This window comes from Cloeon dipterum, chromosome 4, assembly GCF_949628265.1.
Source record: "Cloeon dipterum chromosome 4, ieCloDipt1.1, whole genome shotgun sequence".
NCBI classification, from domain to species: domain Eukaryota; kingdom Metazoa; phylum Arthropoda; class Insecta; order Ephemeroptera; family Baetidae; genus Cloeon; species Cloeon dipterum.
In genome coordinates, this window is record NC_088789.1 from 11,287,714 (window position 1) to 11,313,342 (window position 25,629).

At 37.3% G+C, this 25,629-nt stretch overlaps 2 protein-coding genes across 17 annotated transcripts; one reads left to right on the forward strand and one right to left on the reverse strand.

Moving 5' to 3' along the window:
• The first annotated feature begins 124 nt into the window (after positions 1-124).
• Positions 125-1,541, forward strand: Rpb11 (DNA-directed RNA polymerase II subunit RPB11). Its single transcript, XM_065488412.1, has 4 exons — positions 125-338; positions 790-879; positions 1,157-1,331; positions 1,391-1,541. The coding sequence occupies exons 1-4, from the start codon at positions 286-288 to the stop codon at positions 1,424-1,426; spliced, it is 354 nt and encodes a 117-aa protein (XP_065344484.1). The 5' UTR covers positions 125-285; the 3' UTR covers positions 1,427-1,541.
• On the reverse strand, positions 1,435-25,421 carry CLIP-190 (Cytoplasmic linker protein 190). 16 transcript variants are annotated; one of them, XM_065488388.1, is made up of 25 exons: positions 25,307-25,421; positions 24,416-24,757; positions 13,436-13,498; positions 11,564-11,671; positions 11,123-11,188; positions 10,263-10,415; positions 10,017-10,211; positions 9,190-9,382; positions 8,771-8,987; positions 8,396-8,446; positions 6,709-6,849; positions 6,508-6,651; positions 6,288-6,308; positions 4,866-6,045; positions 4,660-4,811; positions 3,874-4,599; positions 3,487-3,819; positions 3,314-3,436; positions 3,134-3,265; positions 2,912-3,069; positions 2,739-2,859; positions 2,520-2,688; positions 2,282-2,447; positions 2,048-2,229; positions 1,435-1,925 (listed from the first exon to the last, which is right to left on the reverse strand). In XM_065488388.1, the coding sequence occupies exons 2-25, from the start codon at positions 24,693-24,695 to the stop codon at positions 1,879-1,881; spliced, it is 5,121 nt and encodes a 1,706-aa protein (XP_065344460.1). In that variant the 5' UTR covers positions 24,696-24,757; positions 25,307-25,421; the 3' UTR covers positions 1,435-1,878. The 16 variants fall into 16 exon arrangements, with proteins under 16 accessions (XP_065344460.1, XP_065344458.1, XP_065344461.1 ...); XM_065488386.1 differs by having other exon boundaries at positions 8,732-8,987; XM_065488389.1 differs by lacking the exon at positions 13,436-13,498 and having other exon boundaries at positions 8,732-8,987.
• Between the last annotated feature and the right edge of the window lie 208 nt (positions 25,422-25,629).

The window sequence follows — 25,629 nt, forward strand, 5'->3', positions numbered from 1 at the left end:
TAAACAAAATAAAATATAAAAAATAGTAATACAACAAAAACATAGATGACGCAAGTGTCGTCTCGAACGTCTCAAAGTGAGTTGCTTACTTGCTTGTGGGCGTGGTGTTGCCGACTGCTGACAACTCGTTTAACAACAAAGGTCGCAAACACGGTCTGGAAGCACACATCGTGATCACAAATTCTCTGAAATCATTCAAGACAATTTTTGAATTGTATTCCCAAACACAATAGCTTGGGAATTATTAGGTATCATAATATTTGCTTCGCTAAATAATATAGCATAATGAATGCTCCACCAACATTTGAATCATTCCTGCTGTTTGAAGGAGAAAAAAAGTAAGAATGCGTGCTGTTTTATGTGCTTAAGGAAGGTCATCCTTATTTTAATACACATTTTGAGATGTTTTCGTTGCTGTTAAAATTATTTTTCATTTTTTTCTGAGTAAAGTATGATGATTGTACTAGATATATGTTTACGTATCATAGATACATAAATATGTATGTATACGTAATATGATAACATAAGAGACCGGGAAACGACATCGAGTCTAACCAATTCAAGAGATAAATTAATATCGGGTTTTTAAAATTTTTCCACAAACAAGAGAATCATTGGCAACATTTTGAAACCAAAAAGTAACCCAACCCCAATAATCCAGGATCTAGTTCCTAAATCCAATGTCGCATCCTGGTCTCTACTGTCCTTAATTTGTTCTAACAAATAATGACTGAAAATTTAGAATGACTGTACACTGTATGTACTTATTAAAAGCCACCTTATTTACAGGATCATCAAGGAGCAAGACACTAAGGTTCCAAATGCTGCTATATTTACTATCAATAAAGAAGATCATACACTTGGGAACTTAATTAGGAAGTAAGTTTAAATCAAAATATTATTATATCATACCCAGCTATGGAAAAGTTACAGTTTTCGCCGCTAAGTTACAGTTTTTGCCACCCCTACTTAAACATGGGATTCTCATAAGAACTGGCGAGATGTGTAACCCGACAGAAACTGTAACTTTACCATAGCAAAATTTGTTCATAATATAAATACATATGGTTTCCTATACATATAATTTTATGTATTGCATATATAATAGTTTATAATATTATGCCGTTTTGGTGAAATCTAAAATTTTGTTTTACAGCCAGCTTTTGAAAGATCCAAATGTGCTGTTCGCTGGATATAAAGTGCCACATCCACTCGAGCACAAATTCATAATCAGAATCCAGACCACTTCCGACTACACTCCCCAAGATGCACTGATGCACGCTATCACTGATTTATTGGCTGAACTTTCACTCTTTGAGGAACGATTCAAGGTGATTAATGACATTAAATGGCAAATTGAAGGTACTTATCATATTAATAATTATTCTAGGATGCGATTAAGGAGAGGAAAGAGGGAATTGACTAAAACAACAATTTGCGCTTGAAGTATAACTTTTAATTTAAGTAATAAACTTTTCTGTGTAATGTGACAAAGCTCAATAGTATTGATGGTACAATAAATCACACAATTGGGAAAACTATTGCAAAATATAATATCATTACTTGCAGTGAATCGGTGTGAAAGACTTGCACCATTAATTAATTAACAAGGGATAAACAACTCTCCATTTTTTCTTTACATAATTTTGTCAAGCTGCCTCCAAATTTCTTGATTAATAAGCATTCTCTTCTCCAGAGGTAGGACTAAGATACTATCATAAATTTGTATTATTTGGTGTTATACAGCATCATTTTAGAGTTGATATATATGTAATTGTTCAAATCAAGCTGCTCTAAATTTTGGAAGGATTACACAAGTTATCTGATTAAATTACTGCATTCAAGGCGTTAACATGGGAATATCAAATTGGTGAAAATCTAGTAGGTGTCTTCAAAGACGCATTCCTCCGTTGAATGTCCAAATACTGGAAAAAGGGAAAATTTACATGAGCGATAGCATTAGAAATGAAATTACCAGTTCAATTCGCTAACGGGTAAAACTGCGAGTCATCAGTATTTTTCAAGAGAAGTTATTTGTACTGAATACCTTCACAAGTTTCACAGTAAGGACGATCAGCTGGCGGAGTTTTCTTTTTCTTTCCATCTTTGGGGCTGGGTGGGGGTGAATCTCCCATTTGCTTTGGACAGTCTTCAGTTTCATGCTGGTCAAATATTTCGCAGATATCACAATATAAGCGTGGCGCGGGTGCTCGAGGTTTGATATTATCTCTGTAGGATTGACAGTAGAGATCAGCCGCATTTAGAACAAAACACTTTCTACCTTTGCAAGTCAGCTACATCTTCAGGGCTTATGCCCATTTCCAAAAATTCGACATTTGCCTTCAGTTTGTCGTTTTTCTGTTGCAAGTCAACAATCACTGAGTTCAGGAAATTAATTTGGCTTTGTGCGGATTCCTTTTCCTCAATTGCTTGCTTTGACGCTGGGTCTGAAATGAAGTTGCGAGATATGAATGAAACAATTGAAACAAAAATGTGCCAGACATATTTCAAAGACCTACCCATATTATTGTTCAAGTTTGCTTGTGCTTCAATAGTGCTTTGCAATTGCTTATTTTGGTTCTCAAGCTGCGATAGGCGAAGCTGCATTTGCACCTTTTCGTTCTGCAAGGTTTCCAACTGCCTTCCACTCTGTCCAGCTGTTGCCGACTGCTTTTTCAGCCGCTCCACCTAAAACGTAAAGCTTATATGCATTCCTAAGGTCAAGGACAAAAACAAACCTCATCAAAAACTTGCTTCAGTTCAACATCTTTGTTACCCATTTTAGCTGTCATATCTTTCAACTGTAGCGCCATTGCAGCAGATTTCTCTTCTGCTTCAGCTACCATCTTTTCAAATCCACTAATTGATTTCATTTAGTATTATTTTATTTTCATATCAACACTGAACTTACTTTTTCAATTTTTCTTGCTCTGCAGTGTTAAGTGCAGCAAGATCCAACAATTCCTTTGACAGTTTCTCCACCACCTGTTTGGATTTGCTTTCGACTGCCTCAAGTTGCTTATCACTCGTAGCAAGCTGGTTTTTCAAAGTTGCAAGTTCTATATCTCTCTAAAATAAAATGATTGGTCAAATTTAGATTTTCTTGATATTCCTAAGAAAAATGTTAGCAAACCTGCGATTTCTCGCTTGCAAGGGATTCTCGCTCTGCTAACGCCTGTTTCAACTCCTCTTTTATAGAAGACACAATCTTTTCCTTCTCATTAATAGAGCTTTCTGATGAAGAAGACAAACTGACGATTTTTTCCTACATATTCGATAAGAAAAAAAATTCAAAATTTCAACTAACACAAACCTTAGCTTCATCAATTTCCTGTTTCAGCTTCTTTTCCATCAGCTCCTTACTTGCAATCAATTCTGCCAGTTGTTTCTGGAAATTTTGGGTCCTAGTTTCCAACTCATTTTTCAGGCCACCCTCCTGCAAAAATTTAGATAATTATATTAAAAAATGGTTGTATTTTAAGTTACAGTAGCTAAGAGTTGCTCTGATTTCTGCAGCATGTTCTGCTCCAAATTTTTGTGAGTTGACAAGGCCTCTTGCAGCTGCACATTGAGTGCTACCAGTTTTTCATTGAGTTTTCCGTTATCATCACTAAGAAGTGCATTTTTAGAGATCATCTCTTTCAGCTGCTCCTGAAGCTTTTGGCTGGTTGCTTTAGAAGCCAAATCACTCTCAGTAAGAGATGCAAAGTTAATCTCTAGCTCTTTAAATTGCTTCAGCGCTGCGTTAAACTTTTCAGTAAGCTCAGTTTTAATAATATCATTTTGTGCTGCGCTTTGTTCTAGTGTTTTGATATGTTCCTATTAAAAGAGAAAAATTAAACATCGAGTTTGCATGATAATATGACATAATACCTCTAGTTGAGCATTTTGTGCTTGCACATCTGAAAGCAACTTTTTGGCGTCTGCAAGATTCCTGCTCAAGTCGCTCTGGCTAGACTTGGAATTTTCTTGAAGCTGACCAAGTTCCCCTTTGAGAGTTTCGATTTCTTCGCTTTTGGTCTTCAAATCATGCTGCAAAATTTCCTTGTCGCTCTTCAGTCCAGCCACTTGACGCTCAAACTCGTGAACCTTTTGCTTGGTTTCTTTTTCACGCTCTCCCTGATGAGTTTTGAGCTCTTTGCTCTGCTCTCTCAGTGACTCGCATTCACCATTCAAGGCACCAATTTTATCTTGAGCAAACTGCAAATCCTTCTCAAGTTTTTTGACAGTTTCAGCTTTTGAGCTCTCAGCCTCAGCCAATTTTTTGCTCAGATCAGCCAGCTCTGAGTGGAGTTTGTTTTTGGTCTCTTTCGCAGAGTTGACTTCCTCCTCCAATTTTTTATCGCAAACCATCAGCTCCGATTCCAGTTTATGTACTCTTTCAGAGTGCTCAGTCGAGTCGTGCTCTTTCTGCTGCTGATGAGCTCTCAACGTCTGCTCCAACTTTTGCTCGAGGTTGGCCGCATCTTGCTCAGCTTGTCCCAGCTTACTACGCAACTCATCCCGCTCTTTCTCTCGCTCTCTCAAGTCGGAATTGAGCTGCAAAAGTTGCGCCGAAGAATCGCTAGAACTGTTCATCAAATTGGCAATATCAGACTCCTAGAAAATTTATACGAGTTAGCGAAATCACAATTTTTGATTGAATCAGGGGTAACATACCAATTTTTTCTTCTCCTCTGTCACTAAATTTCCACGCTCCTCAGCATACTGCAATTTTCTTTGCACGTCACCCAGTTCTAATTGCAGCTGTTGCAGAGACTGGCTCTGATTTGCAGAAAGCTCTTCTTGATCTTTGAGTTTAGCTTGCATATCTGGAAAACGTTCAACTTTTAGTTAGAAACAAACAAAACATTTTTACAGCATACCTCCAAGATCGGCCTGTAATTTGAGAGCTTCCTGTTTTTGCTTGGCAATGCTGTTGTTTGCAGCAGAAAGTTCTTCATCCTTTTTCTGCAGAGTTGCCGAAAATTCATCTAGCTTCTGAGTCAACTCCAGTAGAGAAGATTTTTTTAATTCTGATTCAACGTGTAAGTCGTTTAAGTCTTTGCTCTTGCTCTCCAACTGAGCAGTGTATTCTTGAAGTTTAGCAGAGAGTTCATCACCGAGCTTGGATTTTTTTGCTAACTCATTTTGTAATTCACTGATATTTGCATCACGGTCATTCAGATTTTTGCCGACCTCCTCAATTTGAGATTTCAAAGATATTGCTTCCTTTTCTTTGTCATTGAGCAAGCCCTTTATAGTCGCAACCTGAGTGTTGGTGTCTTTGGCACCAAGCAGAGCCATGTCTAGCTCCTTTTTAACATTTTCCATCTCACTATCCCGTTGTGATATGGCTTTGTTGGCTTCATCCAATTTTTTTAAGGCACTCTTTAGGTCTTCTTCCTTTTTTGACACCTCCATCTTCTTGAGCTCTGCTTCATTTTTAAACTTCTCAAGCTCTTGCATAGCTGACTCATAACTCTCCTTCATCTTTTTTAACAATTCTGTCTCCTCATCAAGCTTGACAGCCAGCTCTCTGATTTTCGCCTCCTTCTCATTAATAACAACCATTTGGTCATCCAATGTTTTCTTCTCCTTGCTAAAACTTTCGTCTGTGGCTCTGAGCTTCTCGTCAGCCGCATCGATTTTTCCTAGCAGGCTTTCAACCTCTGACTGGAGCTGCTTGACTTGCCTTTCGTTTTCTGCTGCTTTCTTTGTAGCATCTACAATTTGAGCATCTTTTTCTTCGGTCTGCTTAGCAAAGAGCGACTCTTTGGTCTCCAGCAACATTTTCAGTGATTCAACTTCCATTTGCAGGGTTTCGCTTTCAATCTTTTTGTCGTGTTCTCCAGCAGACTTCTGATCGGAGAGTTTTGTAACCTGAACCTGCGTTTTCGCCAATTCAGACCGCAAGACGTCAAGTTCCTCTTTAGCCAAGGAGAGTTGTTCTTCTGCCTCAAAACACCGGTTTGAGTCTTTTTCCAAACGCTCAGCTTTCTCCCTTTCATCAGCTAACTGCTGCTCCAGCTGAGCAGCTCGCTCATGTTGAATTTTTTCGCTAGCCTTTATAAAAATACAAAATATCAATATAAACCCCGTTTAGAGGACTACGTAAATACACAAAGATTGCAAAAAGCACGTTGAAAAACTACTGGGTTTGGGATTATGAGTTAGTGAATATTAAATTGGTTAGAGTGGGATTAAAATAAAAGATATGGTAAAATATCATTATTTTTAGCATCCATACCACCAAGCAACGATTAATGAGTGTTAGCTACTGAATATATGGCAGTGAAAATACTCACTTCCTGGCTCTGTTTCACCTTCTGAAATTGAAAATGGGAATTTGTGCGTTAATGCATGTTCTAAAAGCTTTGCTCCTTTCCGAACTGATAATTTCCCTAATGCAGCTATAATTATGGAAAAGCGCAGTACAAAAGCAACATAATTTATTAAATGCGTGGAAAAAATGGACTTGTCACGTTGAAACTGATTTGTGCTGGTGATAAAATCATAAAGATATACCTCAATGTCTGCTCTGTTAATGCTCTCCTCTTCAACCCTGAACTGTGCTTCTTCCAGTTGTGATTGCAATTCATCTTTCTCGCTTTTCAGCTTTTCCGCAGCTTCTTGCAGATCTTTGGAATCATTGGCAGCCTTTGTGCGTAGCTAAAATTTATGTTTTATGTTACGTTTTGCTTAAATAAGAACTCTATGATATAATACTTTTTCTATCTCCTGCAGAAGCGTAGTATGCTTTTGTTCAGCCTCTTCTGCCTGCGTTGCCGCTCTTGTAACCTCAGCACGCTCCAAGTCTCTTTCCTTCAGTAACTGGGCAATGTATTTATCTTTGGCTTTCACTTGCTCCTGAAAAATTACAGCTAATATCAGGTCTTCTGCTTGGATACCTATAATGATGTTTTATGCAATGCGAAAATTCAGAACTTTATTGTTTTAAATAAAAATCAACTTGCGAAAGGTGGGGAAGGAAATTACTTTATACATTTTTATAACTTGACAAAAGTTATAACATAATAAATTTTACGGAGATCTACAGAGCTTTGATGAAATGCTTGTATAACATTAATTGATCCAGATAATTAATAAGTGTTTTCAGATTTTGGTAAAGACAACAATATTTTTGTAATTATTTGTAGATTGTATATTTATACACATTTATTTAAGATATTTCTATATCCTGATTAATTTTCTCTAAGACGCAAACTCATTGTTTTATCCCGAGAATTCATTTAGGTATTTTATATTATGCATGTGTGCGCGCAGAGTGCGTAATTTGGAAAAATTAGTTTATCTTTTGCCATGAAAGTGAGGTTAGAACGGTCACCCTGAACGCGGATATATATCATTTCGATAATTAACCTCTAGAGACACACAAAGCTTCTCTGCTTTTTCTAGCTTGCAATTCCAACATTTATCAAATTTTGTAATGAACTTATGATTGCACCAGGAAAAATTTGATTGGTATAAGCTAACGCCCTCATACTAGTACAGATTCAGTGATTTCCCATCATAAGACTAATTTAATAAATTATGTTTTTTTGCTCTTTTTATCCCTGTCCGAGGAGGGGGAAGGGCGCGCACTGCAGTAGCACGAATGCTGAAACCCGCACCGAGGACTTTTTGAAACGCTAGATATTCGTCCCGTGAAGCCAAATTACGCATGGTGGAAAGGTGCAAACCAGCAAGTAGCGAGTCGGCGCCGGTGCGCCTCCCAGCCCGTTGAGCAATTTGAGCATTTCGAGTCACTAAACTAACCACCTTTTGCCATCTCTGACATTGGGTAGCCAGTATTAGATCTCCAAACTGCTCAAATACCTCCCATTGCTTTGACACTCCTGGGAATGCCTTAACAATGCGAGCCAATGGGCTTTTCTCACCAGTTGCACGCCTTGTCAAGTTACATGACATTCAGAAATGAAAGATAGAGAAATATCTACAATTTTGACGAAACTTTTTATCAAGCTTCTAATGAAAAGTGCACGACAACGAAAAGAGAAAAAGTAAGATATAATTATAGCTGTGATAGTTTCAAATATTTAATATCATTTGAAACAAAAATGTCAACAAGCATTTCATTAACTTTTTTCACAAGGATAAATGACAACACAACAAAGGTTTGAATACAAATAACTTTATTCAGCAACAGTGCAATAGTAATAAAATAAATGGGAGAATTAAAAAACAAGTACAATGATAAAATTAATAAGTTTTTAATTATTATACATTATTAGTTTGTACAATACAGGCTATTCCTTCACATATATAAAAATATGGAATGGTTACTCGATTAATTAGTTCTATGAAGTGTTACGGCTCAAATAAAATTAAAAATTATAATAAGTGTCTGAAAACAGCAGCATTGGATACGTCAATAAGCCTAGGCATAGCATACCTGTAGGGAGGACAGTGATGTCATTCCTGGACGGACAGTTGACATTGGTTTCTGTAAATGATGAGTGAGGTGTTCATATTTAATGTTATGAACTCAATACTAACATCAAGTTTGTTAACAAATGTCTGGCTTTAAAAATGAGAGATCAGGTTAAATAAGATGCTTTTAATTAACAGAAAACAGAAATTAACGTTGGTGTTTAGAGAGGCACAAAAGGAGCATTGAAAGTGAAAATCCATGCTTGTTAGAAAACCTCGTGGGTACGAGTTCTGCACTTCTTATCTTTCCGACTCTCAAGTTGCCAATTGGACTGCTTTCTGGTGCAGACACTCATACCTTTGGAGGAGAGCCCAGAGAATTGATTCCGAGCTTTACCCTTGCCGAGGGAGTAGCTGAGACCCTGGAGGAGGCGATGCTGGATGTCAGACTTTCACGTGAGTTATGTCTGCGAATACTGGCAGCGGCAACTTGGGATGAAGTGGAGCCGCGGTGCACCATGCAGTTGGCTGCCGAAAGCCGTCTACTTGACGGGGACAATGAGATTTTGTGCAGCGGTGCGAACAGACCGTGTTTGGCACGACACTCGAAATATCTGACACAAACAAAAATTGAGCGTTATTTTACAAGTTCAGTTTATTATACAAAGGTACTTTTTAAAATATTATAACGAAAAGATAATTTAAATTATTAAAAAATGTAACGTCTTGCAAAATAAAGAAGATTACAACTCAATCTGAATATCATTTGTGATAATTAGTTTTCACAAAATAAAAAAGATAAAAGGTTTCAGTAACCTTTTCCCTCCAACGGCACCGTCGTTTTTGCCCAGCGGCTCGTCCAGTTCAACGCCTGCCCACTCTCCGGTGGCAAATTCTGTTGTTCCCATGAACCTGAGGTGGCCCAGTTTGGAGCCCTGCTGTGACTTGACAATTACCCTGTCGCCGATTTGGAAGTTGACGTTGGAAACAGTAGAAATCATGCTGCCATCTAGACACGGGATTAGTTGTTGATGGTTAGTTTCATGTGCAGGGACATTAGACGCGAGAGCACTACTGTTTCTACTACAAAGCATAGCTCAAAATTGATCCTCTCGACAGTATTAGCGTTAGGTCAGATTGTTCAATATTTGCAACTCTTCATTTTTTACAATTTGTTTTGAGAACTTAAGGTTTGGCATCCAATAAAGAAGCTATACAATAAGTAATATCTAAAGAGAATGCACAAGATAAATTTAATTTATTTACAAACCTGTTTATTTTTAATCAAATACGTCGATTGGTCTGACTTGTGAAGGATCTTCACGAAATTGATTTCCAGAATTAAATATAACTGATCATGATCAGTGTTATTGAGAGTTACATAAACAAAAATTACCTATAAACAAAGAAAAACTGTTTGGCAACAATATGTATAAGACGCTTTTTAAGTTTTGGCGATTTTTATGGTGAAAATTTTGTGCAGCAAAGCAGTCCTCGCGGAATATTTAGATCATTATACGATAAATTCAATTCAATATGCACAGTTTCATAAAGTCTGAAGGAAGCCAAACAATTAAATTAGTCTCGAGGTTCAATTTTGAGAGTTCGCCGTGGTTAATGTGATTAAGGCCTCCATGGCATACCAAGGGAGGGTGTGGGTGATCGGCGGGAGGTGCCGGTAGGCGACACAGTTGACGTGCGTCTATATGTGGGGGTGGCCTCGGCCCTGGCGGCACCCTCGAGGGGCTCTCTTGTCAGCCTGGTGAGGCGCGAGAAGACTCCTCTCTTAGGCTCGCACTGGAAGTAGCGGATTCCGCCCACGGAGCCGTCATTTTTGCCTGTCAAATAATTTTGAGCTCTTCCCGTTGCGAGTGGACACGTAAAGATACCTGAGGGGTCGTCGAGCACCACGCCGGCCCACTCTCCCGGGGCGAATTGTGTTTCTCCGATGAAGGCGATGAGGCCTGGCTTGGTGCCGCCCACCCACACTCGGTTGCCAATGATAAAGCTGTCAGTGTCTTCGGTCAGCACTACGCTCGCATCTGCGGAAATGCACGGATTTTTGGCATTGCGGGTCGCAAAATTTGAGGCAGTTTATATGAAAAGAAGTTTAATGCAGTGGTTTTGTATGAAGACAACGATATTTATAATGATTAATTTTCAGAATATTTCGAAGAAATTATTCGAAACAAAATTTGATCAAATATCGCAAGGAAAGCAAAACAACTGCATAAACTTGAAAGTTCAATATACTAGAATGATATTTGAGCTTCTTATTTAAATCCAGCAATTTAAAAATAAAATACTGGAATTAAGATTCCGCTATTTTACAGTGATGAGTAATATAATTCCACAAACAACAAGTGGAAGAGTTTAGCCAAATAAGGTGTGGCCGTTGTAATTATATAATTTCAGTTCAAACAAAACACGGCGTGTGTGTGTTTGCATTGAGGCAGATAATATTTCGTGCTTGTACAATTCCCAACAAGGGCACAAGAGAACTCTCCAGAGTGCTGGAGTGCTGCCTTTTCTTCACTCCCTCACGCGGAGGTGTGAAACATTCAAAACAATTTTCTGCAGTGACGCATCAACTGACGAGTGGTGTCACAATCTTCCTAGGAAATCTCGAAAGTGATTGATTGGTGCAAAACATGCAAAACACATCATCTCTATAACTAAACACACCATGCTAATTTTGTATAAACTATTCATTATTATAATACAAAGACATAGGGATTATGGTAGTTACCTGAGGTTCTCCTTACTCCAGCTTCGCTGAGGCGCCTTGCATGTTCCCAAGACTCGATGCTGCCGTCTGTACAGTCACAAATAGAAAAGGATAGAAACTAAAAGGTCTCCTACTTAGGGTGACCAGTCTTTCCAGTTTTAAATTATCCGAATTCGATGCGGTTTTTCACCTGGTCACCCTAAACGTGCCATGCAGTCATGGAAACACACTAACAGATACGATTTCTAGATAGTTTAGAAGACTATTCCATTGAGTGCACTCAGGAAAAACAAAATGCTGTGGTGCAGCAGGTTAGGATTACCAGACTCAGATGATAAAATACACTAAATTAAAAATTGTAATATTCAAATGACACGATCTCTGGGTCAGATTTCCTCGTAGGAAAAATGCCTAAGCACTTTAAAGTTCTGGCAACCCTATAAACCGAAGAAGGCGGCTTACTAGATGATCGGCGGCGGCCAAAGATATCATCGCTACCACGGCGCCCGTGCATCATCAAGTCGGCGTATGTGTGCGAAAGGCAGTCGTCCTCATGACCCTCAGCCACGTCTGAATCACGCAGGACAGGCCACGAAATTACAAACACTGACAGAACAAGAGCAACACACCGTCACCGTATAAAGGGAAGATTTCCAGAGAGATTATTTTCAAGAATTTTTGCCCACAAATATACAGTTATGAATAAAATATGGTGCCATATTTTCTGGATAAAATAATTTAATTGCTTCAAATTTGACTCCCTGATATCATATTAAAAACAAAGTCTCATCAAACTGATAAAACGTGATCATAGCTTTAAATAAGAGTAATAAGAATAAATAAAATGCTGTTTGTTGCATCGTTCCAGCTTGTTATTATTTTTTAATTGCTTCACCATATTCAGAGCTACATATATCCATCATGGATGGCGAATGGCACGAAACAATTTTCGGCACAATGACAAATGTCTTTTTAGTCGAGCATTAGCATAATTGCAGACAAAAGTACGACGGATAAATTACTCTGGAAATCTGCTTTGGCGAAAGGGCGAAACAGAAAATCACGATGAGTAAGAAAGAGTGCTCGACGTGATTTACGATTTCATCTTGCGTGAATGAAGCAAAAAGCACAGAGTCATGCAAAAAAACCACGCCTTTGTGATGGAAACAACGAGAAAAAAGTTGTAATTGAATTATTCTTTTTCAAGTTATCTCGATACAATCGATTTCATACAATTTAATTGAATTAATAATCAGCGACCTTTACAGATTTTATCTCAAAGTGCGGAACCACCCACCAGAATAATTTGTAATGTTGAGCAACCTTTTTCGCCTCCTGTTATCCATAATGAAAGCATACGACCTAATGGGTCACCACAATTTAATCAAGACAAAATTGGATTGTTGATTAAAAAAATTGTTAATTCTCAGTCAACTGACCCATCATCATTTTAAGATTAATTTATGACAGTAACCCTGCTATTTATTTTATTTTTTTTTAAAAATATTATTGATTATTTTTAAGCTGCAATGGCTTGAAAATTTGTGCTTTTCCACCATCTTGAATTTAACAGAAAAATGAGTTAGCATTATATTCAATTTTAAATTTCCAACTAACATAATATAATATCAACTTTTTATCCAAGTACGTTTTTGAGCAAATTGTGGTGGCCTCTCTTTTTGTAGAGCACCTACCTGTTGAGTTGGCCGTTCACCAAGTTATTGTGTTATTCGAGCTGCAAAGTCGGTTTATTAGTAGAGGAGGGAGGGGGCGATGAATTGTAATTATTATAACAAGCAGTGGCGATTGTTGATTCATTCATTAATTGCTTTTATTTGTGATATATCAAGTTTATTACACGCCTAAGCTGCAGTAGTAGCTACGGAGAGCCAACCCACAGAACTAACTGTGTTAGGCGTTATCTACAGGATGTCTGCAGCCTTTCTAAGTCGTTTAGTAACTACAGAGTTTCAATAGCAAATAATGAAATAGCCATTGATACTGTAACTTTTTAAATGAACTGGAAGAAGAGATGGACTAGAAAAATTGTTCATAAATAGCAACCATGCTTAATTAATCATTTTTTGTCTTCCATTTTTGACCCGATTTCTAATTTAAAAAGAGTTTCTTAAGCAATGTAATATCTTGAACAATTTGGCTTCATATGCCATTGAGAAATAATTCACTATTGAAAAGATCGCGGTTTGTTTCAAAAGAATGCCTTTCTGCGACAAAATTAATGATATGTATTATTCCAATCCAAGATAAGTAAGCGATTTGATTGTTAATTCATAGAACGCCATCAACAAGCAAGGTCAGGGTTAGGTTCTTTACCTGCGAGTGTCATTTTCGAGCAGAGGTCCTCAGGCCTGCCAAAGGTCACGTCACCTGCGATCACTGCAACACATGCATCGCGAGCAAGAGCGCAATGAATAAACAAGCAGCGTGCATTTAGGGCGAAAGGTCGAAAGGAGGACAGCAATCCATAGCCAGATAGATAAAGAGATGCAATAATTATTGTTGGTGAGCATGCGAATGGGTCATGCGATCCTTCTTGTTGGCGCCGTAAATCTTCGCAAGGTCGACGCTAATTTGGTAGCAACGGTTTATTTCCTCGACGTGGTTAATTATTTTTGAGGCGCGTGGGCGACCGAGGGAAATTAAACACGAGGATAAGATTTCGTCTTTCAATTACGCGAGATGCCAGATGCCGGTTTTAATTACCAGATTTCTCTCACTGGAGAAGGATAGTAATTTTGGGATGGTCGGCTTTGTTGGAAAAGGTGACACTTTATGACGGAGTCGAAAGGCGCCCATCCGCTGTCGCAAGCAAGATCGACCTACGCGCGCGTGGCTGAGTTTTATGAACTGCAGTCTATTCATCCTATTTCGGAAGTTTTCTACGACTTCATGGAGCAGCCATAAAACTGGCTGGATTAAAAATAAAACGTCTAAGTATCGACTAAACCGTAGAATATCTAGCGTGATAATATAAATATTTAAGAAGAGACAAAAACAGTCGGCGTTGACTTGCACTCCATCCTAAAAATATTTGAATTTTGTTTTGGAAAAATGTTTGAAAAGTAGATTACAACAAAAACACAACGTTTCATAATCGTAAGATGCTCCAAATAGTTCGCAAAGTGATTTTAAACTGCAAATTATTTGTTCTGTTACTAACTTAAACTCCTTTTATTGAGATAAATTATGTAGCTAATTAAAATAATAATGATTTTAAAGAAATTCCCCTAAAATGGTGTCAAACAAATTCGCCGCTTCTGTACGCAACTGTCCAATAAAGGCTTGAGTGAAAACTTTCTCCTTAAAAAAATGGCAAAACTGCACATCCAGATCGTAAGCGGGTCAGTGACAGGACAATTCTGTCAGTCGCATCTCGTAAAAAGCACTGACAAATAATAGAAGTGATTGCGGAGGCGTTCGAAAACAAAAAGCTTACGCATCTACGTCAAGGTGTTGAGGAAAGAAACAGTTGGAAGTAGTAAGTGCGACTCTTAAGGTGGAGTCTGGCTGACGCAGTTATTTTCCTACTTCGCCCACACTCAAAATTTCGTTTCTATCAGGTGTTTTGAAAAGCAAAGCCAAGGTCTTTTATGTCTAGTACATTTATAGCATAATTTACAAAAGGGGACGTCAATATTTTGCGTCATGAAAATGTTATTTTATTTTCACAATGAGGGCGTTGAAGAAAAGACAAGATTTTAAATGGATAAACTTCAAGCCCCGGTCACCCGAATGAATTTAAACTTGAACTAAATTCTGCGTTTAATATGATCAGGAGAACGCACGAACAGAAAAAAAGACGAGTCAGGGAGGAGCCCTTTTGCTTCTGGCACCAACTTAATTATATCGAACACTCGACCAGAGCACTTTTTTAGTGTACGCCCACATAATATTCGAATAGTGAACTTCTCTTCATTTTATTGGCAATAATGACAAGGGAAAGATTATCATCACAGGGGAATTTGTCGTGTTGGCTTTTGAGCCGGATAATAAATAGCCGCTTACTCGTTACTGGTGTGCTACAAATCGACTTTGCTTATTTAACGGCGTTCCAAATGTTTGGGCGAATTAACAATTTCACGGTTCAACTTTCGTGTGGTGGATGGATCAAATTATAAAGAGCATCCATCAAATTTCGCCAACGCGCACATCACGCATCGGGTGCTTTATAATAAATAGACTCCTCTCAATACGCGCATGCATAAGCAAGAGAGTTCACGACGCAAACGACTTCTCATGGCCAAAGGTTTCTTTACACTGCTCAATGAAGCAGTACAAAATAAAAATAAAATATATTCGATGTCTCGCAGTTTTAGTTTCAAAATTATGAGTTTTAAAAATTTTACTTGAGACTGGGTATTCCAGTTGTTTTCATTTTTTGATTCGTTTAAAATATATATTTTTATTTATTGATTTTTATTTTTATTGATTTGTGGGACTCAACAAGTATTACTAAGAAAGATGAGTCGGAATCCTTTTTAGATGCATTCCTCCTCGATTACAAGATTTTTCTATGCTTGCGAAACTTGTTATAGCTTGCGCAACGACAGCTTCTGCTTCGTTGTTTCTCCAATTCTTTCCCGTGAGACTTGAGAAGGTCGCGAAACGACGCTATTAACATAATATCAGGGAGCTGGAAGCAAGTCGAAATGTTGCTTTTCAGCAATTGCAATTAAACGAAACAATTAACGACTCTCACACCAGTCACAGCGTTTACGACTCAAACACTCACTTAGCAAGATAACGAGAGCAGCGGTAAATGCAAAAGGATGTCACACACTTGATGGTGTGTCTTGTCATTTTAAATGAAGTGGCAAAAATTAACTGAAAATCCTGTTTGGTTTCCAGAAAATTAGGTGAGCTGAAGACACGAGTTTCTAACTGGTCGACAGTCCATCACAAGGTTTTCCTTTGATAACTTGCCAAGGCAACTTTCAGTGCATCAGAGGAAAGGCAATAATTATTCCAACGGCACATGGAAATATCAAAAGCTTTGAATTAGTCTGTGGGCGTTGATAATGATAAGTTGCAGTTAATTCCAGAGCTAAGGATTCAGCACGATTCCGCCAAGACAGATAGATATAGAGGCGTTGAGCATTTTGCATAATAAACTTGTTTCTTTCAGGGAAAAGCTACTACTAGCTTGAAATCGCAGAGGAGTATCGTGCGAATCTTGCCTATTTCCTAAGCATCTAGTCAAGCAAAACACCACAATCGAAGGTGTGAACACATCCATTAATTAAAAATCCAATTCAATCGGCTGCCATTTCCAAGTGGAAATCGGTCACGTTGTCACTTCATTAGACAAATTCCACCTTGATTAAGTAAGAGGTCATTGAATCCGGAATCTTGGGTCAAATTAGCATGTTGCTGAGTTATGCTAATGCAAATCGCAGTGCAATATTATTCACCAAAGTGCCGAGTCACCGGCGATGAATCGAAAATTAATCCCAAAATTATACGCAAGTTAAGTGTTGGTTAGCCAGGTTGTCTTGCCGGTAAATGAAGTAAATCTGGCTCTGAAGCGGAGAATGCTCCATGACATCATTTGGGTTTGCTGGCAACCCTATGGCTCAACATTATAAGACGAATTTGTAATTAATTCAGCAGACTAACCGCAAAGAACAGCGTCTATTCTAACAAGCAGAACCTGCTTGGGAATTAATTTGCGCACGAAAAACCCCACGAGAGGCGATCGAATTGCGACTTGCAGATATATTTTTTTTAGTTCTTACTCAATGGCCGCGTTTCTGTTTAACGGAAGTCGCGCGAAAACAATTTCGAAAATGGGCGTGGGATTGATTCCCGTCCTACATTGCGCGTAAAGCGGTGATATCGATTTTGGTGGGTGTCCAAGTCAAGTAATTTATTGTGTTGATTTTTCAACGCGGATTATCAAATGTTTGACAAGCAAGGTGGATTTTGTCGGCCCACGGAAGCAATTGTGTGGTTGTATACCCATTTGTCAACTACTGCGTTGACTACTGTGGAATGCGCTGCACTATTTTTAAAAATTTATGAATGAAAGCTTTACTAAACACTAAAAGTGTATAACAGACAAGATATAAGTAATAAAAAATGAAAAGATTAAATTGGGAAAAATTATATCAGGTGTTCTATAAGACATTTTAGTAAAATACAACATGCCCAAATTTCACGAAATTAAAAATTCAATATGAAGTGCTACAGAGGCCAGACGTGTAATTTTAATTTCTTTCAAGCTACAATTTAGACCGTAATCCTTAAAAGGGTTAATAACCGACGTTTTAATGCATGGGCGCTCTCTTCAGACCATTATTCAATCCGCGCTTTTAGCTCACATAAAATACGCGTCGACAGGCAGCTCGTTGTGTTCCACGAAGTAGCGCAAAAGTGCGCGTGTGAGCCGGATAATCCCACAAAAGGATATTTTTATGACGAGTGGTATTTGATTCGTCACTGCCACTTTTAAGGAAAAGCCGCGTGTGTTTGCTCACAAACAAAGCAATGAAACAAAAAAGGCTGATGACCAATTTAACGAGCTATGCTCCATGCTGATTAGCTCACGATTCAGGTAAAACACAATGATGTGTTTAAAATTCAAGAGCATGCAAAATTTTAGTTTTCACCGTCACGTGGGTTGCAAGCAAATTTTCAACCACTACTTGCTCCTTATAAAATGAGAACAATGGATGCATGATTGCATTCTGGGAGAAAAATTTCATTGCTGCATAATGCATGAAAATTTTATGGATTGTTAAAATACAGCTGATAAATCGAGTAGTATAATACACTGTGTATTAGCCTATTTATCAAAATAAAAAATTTCCGTTTTTACAAATTAAACGATTATTAAAGAGGGATAACGGATTCAATTATTTTGTTTAAATTTATCAGCGCCAAATTTCAGTCCATAAAACATGACGTACGTGTAAATATTGACACTTGAATCTGAGCTACGTTTTTTTCAAGGTACGAGCGACGCATATTACGTTTGATTATGCAAACTTTCCTCAACGTGCTGCGACATTATTCACGCGTTAAACCACCTGCAAACAATACACTTGAATTACGCGTGGCAAGATCTCCATCAGCAAGCACAAAGACCACGCATAAAAAATATATTTTTACGTGTCAACGACACAATTCCACGCGCATAAAACATCTCGAGGAAAGGGTGGAGTAATATTTTTTTACATTTTAAGACGTAGATTTTTTCCGCGGACGACAGCGATCTCGGCTGTTTTAGCACAAAAATTTGGGACATCCGTCGCGGAAGGAGATTAATCGCATGAAAATGACGCGATTAAAACATTTCGAGTGAGAGCACTTCGTTTTGAAAGACGGCGGCAAAAAAACGCGCCTTGTTTAATGGAGAGACTGAGTTGAGTCGTAAAAGTCGCCTAAAATGGCCAGGACGCGAAGTCAGTCGGCAGCGTCGCGCAAGAAACACGCCTAAACTAGGCACAATGATATAAACAGATCGGTGATCGGCGCGCGTTTGTGTGAGGTAATGAGATGGTAGTTTTAAGCTTATGCTACTGAATATATTACCACTTTGTAATTTAGATGATTTAGAATATAGAAAACCACATTAAAAAGTATGGTAGGGAAACAGACAATTTAAAAAGGCTATTGAATTTTTATCAGTTAAGCACGCTTTCAGAAACCTTTTGAACCAAAAAAAAATCTTCCATAGAATTCTGTAGAATGACCTTTGCTCTATTTTACTAAGTAGATGATGGAAGGAAAAGCAGAGATAATACAAATAAACACTTAAATGTGTTTTTAATGTTATTTTGAAGCTCTCTTGCTTAATTAAAAAGATATATAGTGTCAAATTAAGTACTAACGTAATTAAGTAAGTAAAATTTGGATGGAACTTAATCATTTCGCACCTGGATTGAAGTTAATATAACAATAAAGTTAATATTCCGGACTTAAGGTGCTTATGTTAGAGAAGAAAAATCAAATATTTTTTACCACGATAGCAAATTATAACAATGATGTTTTTCATGTTTTTGTCATTAGGTTAGTTAGATTAAGAAATAAATGCTGAAGATAAGTCAGACTGGGAAAATCAAACCGTGAGAATAGTTACCTGTCCTTCTGTAATATGAGGACATTGCGTCTGGAGGAGCAAGTGTTTTCAATTCGGAGGCTTCTTGCGGACTGCCTCTCGAACTCTCGACCGAAGGATGTGATTAGCGCCTCTGCGTGCGCGCTACACATCTTAGCCCTTCCCTCTCCTGCCGACTTCCATTATTAACGCCTGCACGGAGCAGGAGCGCAAAGAAAAAGGGAGTCGCTTTGTGATTCATCCGTAGTACTACTTGTTGCAGCGAAAATCAAAGTTTTTGCAACACTTCGCCGCAGCAACACACGGAAAATTGCATAACGTTAAAATGAAGAGGATGAAAAGCGATTGACGTGTTATTATGCTCTGCTTGATTTGTGTTTGGCTTGCATTCCGCGGTCTGCGGCGCGATTGTCCCAGTAAACGTCGTGAATGGTCCATTAAGACTATTTTCACGCACTTGAGAACCTTCTTTAAGCCACTGGTAGTGCATTCATGAAGTGTTAAATTTTTGGAACTTTTTAACACTTGAAAATTTTCTTTCAGAAAACCTTCTTTCTTCTTTACAATAATTACGTCTGCAAGCTGTGGGCAACGGGAAGGGGGAATTTTTAATGGAGCCTCATTAAAACGTTTTGCTTGGTAAGAATATAATGAGTGTGATTTTTAACATTAAATTCTCATGATTTAACTTGATTTTGATCAGATGTTGCGTTGTGAATTTTAGGCTTTTATTTTCGGAAAAGTCCGCGCTTTTGAAAGTACAAAAAATGGCTTCTCATCAGCATTATAGTCCAATAAATAATGTCAACTTTTTTAAAGCAGCAAAAATGGCTGTGTGGGTTCCTATTCGATCGCTTCAAATTTGTGTAATATGCACCTGAATTATTGATTAAATTATCGGTTTGAGAATAAGTTTAAAATTCAGATGTAACCGAAACTAGTCACATAGCTAGACATAGGCTCTAGATATTAAATATTTGCTATTTGGATTGGCATACTTAAACCCTAAGAGAATAAAACATAATTTTTCTGCGCAAATTGCATATCCCATAAAATGTGCGCCGACCACATTCAAACTACCAAAAAAGGAGCTAGGTGTTTTCCACATTCAGGTCGGGGAGATGATTCACGTGCGATTTTTTCATACTTGGGCGGCAAAAGTCATCGTCACAGGGGCGGATTAGCAGTGATTGAAGCAAACAGGCGAAAGAAGCAGCAGATCAGATTCGATATGTGCCGTTTACCAACTGAATCGAACCGCAAGCCTTGGGTGGTCAGCAGGTCGTTCGACCTGAGCAGTGACGGCCAGCATGCTCTCCACTCTTGGCATGCACGCGAGAAAATGCAGCCGGGCATTGTCCCTGACTGGTGAATTAATGTGACGAGCAACGTCCCTTGGCTTACACTTTATTGCATAAGTGATTTAGAGCTGCAAAAAAAACTGGTGCTGCTGACAACAACGGATAATTTACAACCGGATTCAATGTCAGCGCTGTTTAATCATTATTTATTTAAACGAGGAAAGCGATTAACGATTGTGTTAACAGAATCATTAATTAGCAGAGGAATCAGCTATGTCATCGTGTATTTAGCACCTGCTCGGTTACATGACGAATTGAGTGGACAAGAGATTTTGCACACTAATTATAGATTGTAATTTTGACTGTCTGGGATTTTTAAATTACTTTTACTGTGGCATGAACATGGTTTGCCAAGTATATAAAATTTGAGATGAATTGCATGTTGAGGGGTAAAAATTAGATCAGTTTAAACATAAATTAATCAAACTTTACACAAGTTTAGTCAGATGGGAAGTATGATTAACACGGATTAACAAATATTAAGTACATATCAGGAGTATAAGAAAAAAGTGAATTTGTAACAGTAATAAAAAGAAATAGTTTATATTTGCCGCATAAGTGTATCAAAGCATTAAAAGAAGATAGTAAGTTTGCTTGGTAAAAATAAATAGAAAGATGATAACAAAAAATAAAGTGAAATGTCAGAAAAACTTCACGCCCTTGTGGTGTTTGGGAGATATCTTTCATAGACCGGTAAAAAAATCAAAACACTATCAAGGCTAAAATGGTTTGCGGGTAAAAAGTACCTCATTGATTGGCAAATAATGAAAAAATCAATGTGAATTTTTGATCATATAGTTTTGGCATTTTTCCAGATTTCATATATAACACCTTAATATTTTTATCAGATATTAAATTGAGCGAAAATGACAGTTAAAAGGTATTGATAAAAAACAAGATTTGAATTTTAGTTTTCTTCCAAGAAATAAATATTTTGTGTCCACGTTTCGCTCACAATTCGCAATTCTTGCATGACCTTACGAGTCCTGATGTAGGTTTATTATATAATGGGTATTTTTCTGTCACGACAATTTAAGTAAAATTATGCTAGAAAAATTATTGAATAGCAATTTGTTTACAATTTAAAAACATAATTAGGGTATAATCACTGTCCTCGGATTTTATTATTCTGTTTTCTCATTTTAATTCAATTTAAAGTTTTGAGCTAGACGTGAACCACTTTTACTATGCATATATTGTTTAGTTTCATTAAAGATGAAACTAGCTATATTTTACCCACTTTCAAAATAATGTTCACTTGATAGAAAAAAGGAATCAAGTATAACAGCAAACTTTAATTTAAAACCACTTCCATAGTTGCGGACATGATAAAAAGTAATATGTATTAAATTGTTAATTGAGTCGCGATTTGTTGTTGAGGGAGATCAGTTGAATCAAAGGTATGAGCGTGCTTCACCTTCTGCAGGGTCACACCAAGATTGAGGTTGGCTGCATTCATTTATCTTTGATACGCCAACAGTGCAGTCCTAAATGGTAAAGTTTGCACCGCCCTTTCGTCAAACAAATAATGGCATGAGAAGAGCAACTCGGAATATTCTGCGTATTTCTACCTCGCGCAGCGCCCATCATAAATAAGTGAATAATAAAAGCATCAACGGTGCAGCCTCTGCGTTTAAATAATTGTTCGTATATTCCAAACCAAATAGATGTAACAGGTTATCATAGGTTTTAATATGGTTCTCCTATGAATAAAAGTATTGGCAGTTCATTACAAAAGCTTGTCTTGTTTTAATTTACTTTTTAATCGCTCTTTATATATAAGTGACAGGGGAAATTGGAGATTATTCAGACAAAAATATTCAACAGCGATATAAAATATTTTTGTTTAAGGAAATCTTCATGCTTGCTAAATTGTCTAATTTAAATTTAAACAACAATAATTGTATTATTGATTATTTTTAGGTAACGCTGTATCTATCTACACAACAACAACAGAAAATTGAGTGCACGATTCTATCTCACATCACGATTTATTATTATGTTTATCTTAATTTTGGTTCAGAAAAAATTTGATATTTATTTGCATTTTAATTAATTAATTGAGAAAAACTGAATGGTTCTACTGTGTGGGGGATTACACCTGAGCGTGTATTTATTTATTTGTCTTAAACAATTAAATTAACTTATTTCAAGAGAATCACGTTAACAACTTCAAAACAGTTTTAAAAACAACGGCATTAAGTTATGTGACATTAAGAAACATAATATGCATTTTAAAGCTGCGTAGGTTAATGATTAAAATTTATATTTTACAATTTCAATAATACTGAAATCCTGATTGAAATTCCTGAAATTTCTGATTGTGAGGTAAAAGTTGGAAGTTGTATGGTTAGATTGACGAGTCAGTGTTTAAACATTTCCAAATACATACATACTTCTTCGTGCCTTTCAAAATATATTCACCGAATGCTGTATGGAAATCCAAAGAAAATATTGTTTGAAAGAGGGTTGGAATGAATATCTTCTGAACAGAGTAATTTTTCAAACGGGTATATCGGCCGGCCGCAGTAGAGTGGTGTCGTTTATGGTTTTCCTTGCACGATCATATAATAATGAAATATCAGACACTAGCATCCTTCTACCTCAATAAGTACTAAAGTAAACACGTGTTGCTGTTTTGTGCGGTCGCAGATCGAGCAGTATTATTGAACGGCTGTGATTGGATTGACACCTGACAGAAGAGGAACAAACATTAAATCGAGGAAGGCGTATTTATGAAACGTGCACTCTATGTGAAAGAGCACAAGTAATGAGACACCTCCTGAGTACATGAGTGAAATACAGACGGTTCTTCAAAGTGCGCCGCCTCGCGATTCAGGTGTCGGCAGGCTCAGATCACCTTGACTTTGAGAGCCTTTCAACATTATAATGAATGATGCCTTTCTAGCTAAACATAAAATTTTTATTTACTTAAATTCGACAAAATTTCCGAGATATTTGTATTTTAAATTAACTGCTTAACTCATCCATGGAAAACACCAGTGACACATTTTTTAGCTCGACAAAGCCAATCTTTAAATCTATAGCAGGGAATACAAAATATTGGTGGAATTAGCTTTTTACCGTTGTTGATTCAAAAACTAGCAGATTTTTATCGTTTTTCTTTTCCGTAAATAGTTTAAGCGAGACGTATGCAAGAATAAACATCAAATAATAATAGTTTATGTTTAATTCTCTCCATGTTTGGAGATAGATATCGTGATAGATATTTTGATATTCATGCTAAATGATATCATTAAGGAATAGATCAGTCGCTGCTTTAAATTCTTTGAAATTTGAGTAAGAGACTATAGATTCCAAAGGGATTTGAAAATCTTCTCAAGGTCTTCATTTTTATCTTTCCGTGAAATTAAATCAATTGTAAAAATATAAACAAAAGTATAGCACAATAAGATGTTTTCTATTTCAGGTGCAATGTGATGAATTCACCAGAAATAGTTTTTACTTTATCACGTTTGTGTGTTGAGAATTTTGGTTGTAGGGGTACCTTGATAACAATTTCATTAATGTGATTTTTGGAAGAAAAAAAGTAAAAATCTTGGTTCTATAGTAAACAATCCCTATAGCCGCCGCGTTTCACTCACTGTTCAAATTATCAGAAAATTAATTGAAATGGCCATTATCCTGTTTATTCCAAAACTGCCCGAGATAAGTTTGAAAGAAACGTAGTATTTTCAAGAAGATACCCTTCAAATTAGGAATTTATTTTGAAAAAAAGGGAAGAGTGATGAAGTGCGAGTCAACACTGCAGGTTTCCATGTCTTTTCTTGTCGAACGCATTATTGATATAAAAAATACTCGTTTTATATAATAAAATTAAAACATTTATGACAAACTTGATGTTGTACTCACTCAGCTTCGCTGGCGTAGCTGCTGGCGTTGATGGTATGCAACTGGCAGCACCTTTGAGCGGTGCGACCTGCGGAGGCACAGGAGTCTTGGCGGTCGGTTTCGGCAATCCGGAGGTTGGGCGGGCAATTTTGCTCGGTGGTTTCAGCTTGGAGACCGGCGCTGTCGGGGGCGGCAGGCTCTCCGAAGAGACGGTCATAGCCTCACTGGGGACGGGACTGGGAGTAGCCTCAGCAGGAGGCGGTTCTGCCGCCTCTGGAGGCGCTGGGTTTGATGGATCCATCGCGGATAAGCACCAATCAGTTGCTCGACAGACGCGATCGAAGGTGCCTTCAGTTTAACATCCTTGTTTTCGGGACAGACGATTGGGGAGTCTCAATTATTGAGATAAAAATCCAAATATGTAATTATTGTTATTATTGTGCTGTTCTCCACAGCTTGCTAAGCACTGGATATCAAACAATAACGCGTTTACGGTTAAGGAATTCAAGTTCTGCGACCTCTCACGGGGAGATTTGCTTGATTGCACCTGCCGAGCACCCTGAGTGAGTAGAATGCCACTACAATGCAGTTCTCCAATGACATCAACTCTAATTTCGCGCTTTTGAGAGGTGCTCAACAGTGGCCCATATCAATTCAATAGACTTGACAACATGACGAAATAATTAAGAAAAGATCTAAGTTAATAATTTTATCCTAACCAGTGCCAATTTTTAATAGAGCCCAAATTTAATAACTTTTTGCAAGGAATTCCGATAAAAAACCTAAAGGAAAAAATTAACATGGGCGCTAGAATTTATTAGGACAGTCAAAAATAGCCCAAACAAAATAAATGACAAGGCAATTTACAGAAATGATTATTTTCGAGATTTCCAATTAGCACTCGGTACTCACAGGATGTCCCTAATTATTGCACAGATAAGTCCGAAAACACTCATGTATGTACGAACACAAGTTAAAATTTTTGACTTGAGACTATAGGCAGGCGCAAACTGATTTTCTTTTGTTTAGGGATAGTAACGTATTATTTGGTTATTTTTTCAGAAGTACCAACTAAAACAGTATTATTTAAACATAAAATTTTGTCACTTTCAATAAAAACTCACTCTAAATGCTTATTCAAAATAGTTTAATAGTACTTAAAATATCTGATAATATTACATATTAACGAATTACAATCATAAGTTGTTGCCAATGATCGCAATATTTATTATTTA

Excerpts from the sequence above, each read along its gene's own strand:
- CLIP-190 (XM_065488386.1), bottom strand. The coding sequence starts at position 24,695 with ATGGATCCATCAAACCCAGCGCCTCCAGAGGCGGCAGAACCGCCTCCT. Across the intron at positions 10,416-11,122 it reads TGGAGTAAGGAGAACCTCAG|ATGCGAGCGTAGTGCTGACC; the intron begins GTAACTACCATA and ends GCATTTCCGCAG. Across the intron at positions 3,070-3,133 it reads TTGCAAGCGAGAAATCGCAG|AGAGATATAGAACTTGCAAC; the intron begins GTTTGCTAACAT and ends ATTTTATTTTAG.
- Rpb11 (XM_065488412.1), top strand. The coding sequence starts at position 286 with ATGAATGCTCCACCAACATTTGAATCATTCCTGCTGTTTGAAGGAGAA. Across the intron at positions 339-789 it reads CTGTTTGAAGGAGAAAAAAA|GATCATCAAGGAGCAAGACA; the intron begins GTAAGAATGCGT and ends CCTTATTTACAG. Across the intron at positions 1,332-1,390 it reads TCTTTGAGGAACGATTCAAG|GATGCGATTAAGGAGAGGAA; the intron begins GTGATTAATGAC and ends TAATTATTCTAG.